Below are 4884 nucleotides of genomic sequence, written 5' to 3'. Positions count from 1 at the left end.
CAGCAGGGAGCTAATCCGTCACAGGGTCACCCCCCAAACCAGTGGGGTGCACCAGGAGTGGCCTGAGTTTGCCAGGCTGCATTGTGCTCTTCTGTAGCAAGCAATGGGCTACATCTGTGTGAACAGCCAAGAGATTAAAAAACAATTTCTTCATGGGATCTTGGTGATTAGGGAGGTGAATGGGCTCCCACTGTGTGAGGTCACATTATTGTCTGTCTTCCACATCTGTTTGTCTGGTAGTAGATGCACGTAAAAGCATATCCATGGACAGTTACTGCAGAGCTGCACAGTTATAACTTTCACACTTGCTCATAAGGTTTGCTTATAGCTTTCAGATGTTTGAAAATTTAAGTGTAAATTCTCTTAGCGCAGTGTTATCGTACTGGTGCTGCTTGAACATTTAACTAAGAAAGCAAACTGTGGAGATGTGCGTTGTGTCCTTTTATGCACCCTAATTGTTTCCAAATGTATTCTCCCATTTCTTGTTGCTTTTTTTTTTTTTTTTTTTTTTTTTAACCTTGGGGACTAATAAGATATGTGTGAAATTCATCTCGCACGCTTCCCTTTAGAGACACGTGCTTGACATCAAAAGACTGCTTGGATTGTTATTGTTAGCAAGGTACACATGTAGGAACAAATAGAGTAACACGCTGTAAAGTCAGGTGCACAGTGAAAATGTCACCGTTTCAGTCCGACGTTGGCAGTTGCAGCTCATGGCTTTTTTTTAGTACCAAAAGTGCCCTATGGAGCCAATCTGACGACGCAAGCCCGGGTGACACGGGCCTTTATTTCCTTTCATAACAGCACAATGTAATTACCGGGTTTGTTCTTGTGCAGCCGCAGACTCCCTTGTAAGCGCAAATTCAAATGGGAGAGACATCAAAGTTAATTTGAAATGAAATGCACCCCAAGTAGTCTGGGGGAAATGGAGACGTTGCTTTGTAGCCACCCTTCTCCTGCCAAAACTGCAGCACCCCAGATGTCAGGAAGCCACGCTGCTCTCTTTGTCTGGTCTTGATTGACTAGATTGTTTTCATCCGAGCCTTTTTAAAGCTTTCCTCCTGCCTCCATATTTTTAAGGAATAAAAAGCTAATATAAGGACATGGAGCGTTATGAAGCATGAAGTTCTATAAATATTTATGCTGAACTATCAAAAAACTTGACAGTTCTTATTTTCCTGACAGATTGGGGTCACTTGTTATTTTTGACCCTGAGAATTGAAGAGCATGCGGAGTTAGATCTGTTTGTAATGACTTTTGGATATTGTTGTCTGGTAAACTTGTAGGAATGTAACAGGATAACAGACTTTTTCTTGGTCTCTTTGTGAAAATGAAACTTAAGCCTTGTATCTCACCCACCAGTGACCACTCAGGTTACTGTTTCTGTGCTGTCTGGCAGTGAATTCCTGAGCTTTCTTTGGCACGTGTGGGTTTCTGAGATAGCACCTTGGTTTGCCGCTTCAGTTGGACAGCTTTCACCCAGGTTGCTCTTGACTTGAAGTACTCACCTTTATGTCTAGGAACCACGGTGTGTTCTTGAGCCCAGCCCAGGATGGGATTGAGGAAGGTTAAAAACCTGGCAAAGGCCCCTATGCCTCCAGTGTTTTGTCACCAGTCCCAGCACTGCCCCATCCCTGGGGCCACCTGAGAGCAAACTCTTCTTAAAAGTTTAAGTGCTGATAAACAGGCATTTTCTAGAGAGATGAGAGACTTTTCTTTGACACTTCAGGATCCTCTTTCCTTGCATTTATGTCCATGCCAGCTTTACTGCTACCTGAAGCTGAAGTGGCAGAACATTTTGAGGCCAAGCCTGTCTTTTTCTGAAAAGCTGGAGCGTTGTGGTGGCAGCCACATTATTACATCCAGTTCCAGGGGCCTTTCTTGCCTGGTAAATTCATTGTGTAGGAAAGAAACAATACGACGCTTCACCTGGAATAAAATCCGATGTGTGTTTTAAGGTAAACCTTGAATACATCGTGTGCCTCTAAAGCTAACCAGAGTGTCTTTTGCGGGCAGTCACTAGGGGGCACAAAGGAACTACCTAGCAAAGAAGTTTTTTGTTCAATCCTGAATCTTAAGTTTAGATCTCTGAAAGTGGAGGGGGTAAATTCCCGTGGCTGCCTAAAGACAGGATGGCTTCAAAATTTGGATTTCATCAGTGATTTTACCGGCCAAAATCTGCTTCTGGTTTGAAAGTGAAAAATTTTAAGGATACTTCCTTTTTTCTGTTAGTACAATTTTATGTTGAGAAGGTACATAGCTCTCGGAAGAAATTCGTAGGCTGCTCATAAACAGCTTTTAAGTTCAGCACAAAGAGTTACAAAAATTATTTCCTCATTTCCCAGGTTTCTGTACTTGGAATAATCTCCAGATGTGTCCGTTATTTGAAGAATAAGGCAGCAATAAGAGTTGCTCTCTGACTGTACGGTTCTTTTGCAGGTGGCGTGCCTCATACGGGTTCCAGCTGAGGTTGTCAAGCAAAGGGCCCAGGTTTCTCCTTCCTCGAGTACCCTCCAGATTCTCTCCCGCACCTTGTATCATGAGGTGAGTTCAGGGCAAAACTTCAAAGACGTCCATTCTTCATTCTTCCCTCTCAGTGCCGTACGTGCCCGTCCAGAAGCATTTCTACAACTTTATTCCTCTTCTGTGCTCTCCCAGCACTTTTCCGTCTGCCTTATTTGTGCAAACAGTCTTTGTCTGGGGCAACAGAACATCGAGTCTCTGTATCTAGAGCTTGCCGAGTGGTTTCCATTTTTTGAAGCAGGCTTTAGAGGAGATTTCCTAATGGCACCATTTCAGAGAGGCTCTGAAAATAAGAGAAATTTGAAAAAATAAGAGGATTTTTTCATCTTTTCAGTAGTTATACTGCTCCTACCTGTCAAAACCTGTTGACCACTGTTTTTACTGAGTCTCCTAAGGGATGTTTTTCAAACTGTACTCCGTAAGAGAAAGGGACTCCGGAAAACAGTGCAGGGTAAAATATTATATGCATTTCTGTCTGTGAAAGCCAGGAAAAGGAAGATCCACTTGATTTTACTCTCTTGTAGAACTGTTGTGACAGCCCCGCACAAGAGGTTGCTAGAACTTTGTTCTTTGTGTGACTTGGTCATTCTACTCTAAAAGCTGGTGCTCTCAAAACCATATGTTTTTCCCCTTCTTTGTAGCTGACCAGAGAACCATAAGACTTGCCAAACACTGGAATAAATTATCCTATAAGATATTAAACATAATTTTCTATACACTTAGAAAATTGAATTTTAATTGTTTTGAATGTTACTGGCTGGTTGAAAGTACAAAACCTGTGTCTTGCTAAAAGCTCTGAATCAAGGCTAAGAAGGTGGACATAGAAAGCTGTCATCCTGCAACTTTTGCATGGACTATTTAAACAGAAGAGGAGTAGTTTCAAAATATTTATGGGGTGGTGGATAGTTCTAGACCAAAATACTGGGCAGGTAGAGTTTCAAGTACTGTGTTTCTGCACCTTCTTGCTCTTTTAACTGTAAGGTTTATTTTTTTCTCTGTCACTGATTATTCTGAACAATGATTAAATGATCTTTGAAATGAACATAAAAACCTTCAGCATTGTAAATCATGGAATACACTGTACAATGTTGTAATCAATGTAGTCAGTTTGCAAGAAGTTCAGGTCTGACACTCGATAATGCTTGCTTTGTAATCACCAATAAATTGTGTCTTTGGCAAACTAATTCCTTATAGCTGATGCTTTCTTTTGTTGCTTTACAGGGTATTCAAGGACTTTATCGGGGTTATAAAAGCACAGTATTACGAGAGGTAAAACACTTGTCTCTGTCTTCTTTCTCTTTTTTTAATTTAAAATTGATTCCTTTGTCTCACTTTGTTTTCTAACAAGTGATAGCAGTACAGCTGAGATCAATTGCCTCAACCATAAGCTCTAAATCCTAGTGTGTTTGAGGTAGGTTACTAGTAATTTAAACAGAACGCTGATAATGTGCACTAAGAAAACCTATGATACATGCAGAAAGTTGTCTACCATCCTGCCTCTCGGCTCTGTTGCTACCAAATCGTAAAAGGATGAAAATGTATATGTGAACAAAATGAAAGGCATAAAACCAAGTACTGGAAACTTCTTCAAGTCTTACAGTTGTGTGATGTAAAGTATGTGTGCCAACAGTGGTGAACTGGTGGCATCAGGCCAAGTTTGGCGCAGACGTTTTTAGGCTTCCTTTGAATACATTTGTCAGCAGATGCCAATAGATTACCTATCATCTGTATTTAGGGAGATTTGTGCTCTTCCTTTTTTTTTTTTTAAATGTGTGAAAGAAATGCATTCAGTCATCCAGTCAGTAGATGTGATATGGCATCACTCAACTCTAACTCAGAAGTGCTTCACTGCCAGAAAAAAAAAAGTGGAAGTAAAAATATTTTGGCCTGCTTGGCAGAAAATAGTTCCTAAACGAAAATCTTTTCATAAACATAGCTTTTGATATGCTATGTGAACTGAGCGCAGATTATAAAAAAAGTAGAAAAACATACTGATGAATTCCGAGTCTAAAATGGTTTCAGAATCGGATCCCAGGAGATTGTCTTCTGACGGAGCAGAGGCTGTACCAGATAGAGAGATGAGACTTGATTCCCATGAGAACACAACAGCCATTGGCCAGGAAAGGTTCTCTGCTTGCTGTGGCTGATATGATAATGTGTGGACTTGTCTTCTCCTTATGTAACTCAACTGAGTTTTGGATCTTTGCCTCTTTTGTTTTTAAAACACAGAATCGGATCTGTTGGCTGTGTTGCCCTCGATAATAAAGCTGATTGCAGGGGCTTTCTAAGACTTCATTCAGTTGCTCTGCTTTTAAAAGTCTTTCTTAGTGCTGAAAACTGTTTTTAGGACAGTTCTGTTAG

General features: G+C 40.8%; 1 protein-coding gene across 1 annotated transcript in view; it reads left to right on the top strand.

The window, feature by feature from the left end:
• Positions 1–3809, top strand: part of SLC25A26 (solute carrier family 25 (S-adenosylmethionine carrier), member 26) — a gene marked incomplete at both ends in the record, with an annotated part of 18542 nt that extends 14733 nt beyond the window's left edge. The window contains 2 exons of the mRNA XM_009873137.1: positions 2440–2544; positions 3745–3809. Coding sequence (XP_009871439.1) covers positions 2440–2544; positions 3745–3809 — 170 coding nt within the window. The remainder of the gene's footprint in view (positions 1–2439; positions 2545–3744) is intronic.
• Positions 3810–4884: the final 1075 nt, after the last annotated feature.

This window comes from Apaloderma vittatum, unplaced genomic scaffold (assembly GCF_000703405.1).
Source record: "Apaloderma vittatum isolate BGI_N311 unplaced genomic scaffold, ASM70340v1 scaffold24717, whole genome shotgun sequence".
NCBI classification, from domain to species: Eukaryota; Metazoa; Chordata; class Aves; order Trogoniformes; family Trogonidae; genus Apaloderma; species Apaloderma vittatum.
This window is presented reverse-complemented; position numbering and strand designations above follow the sequence as displayed.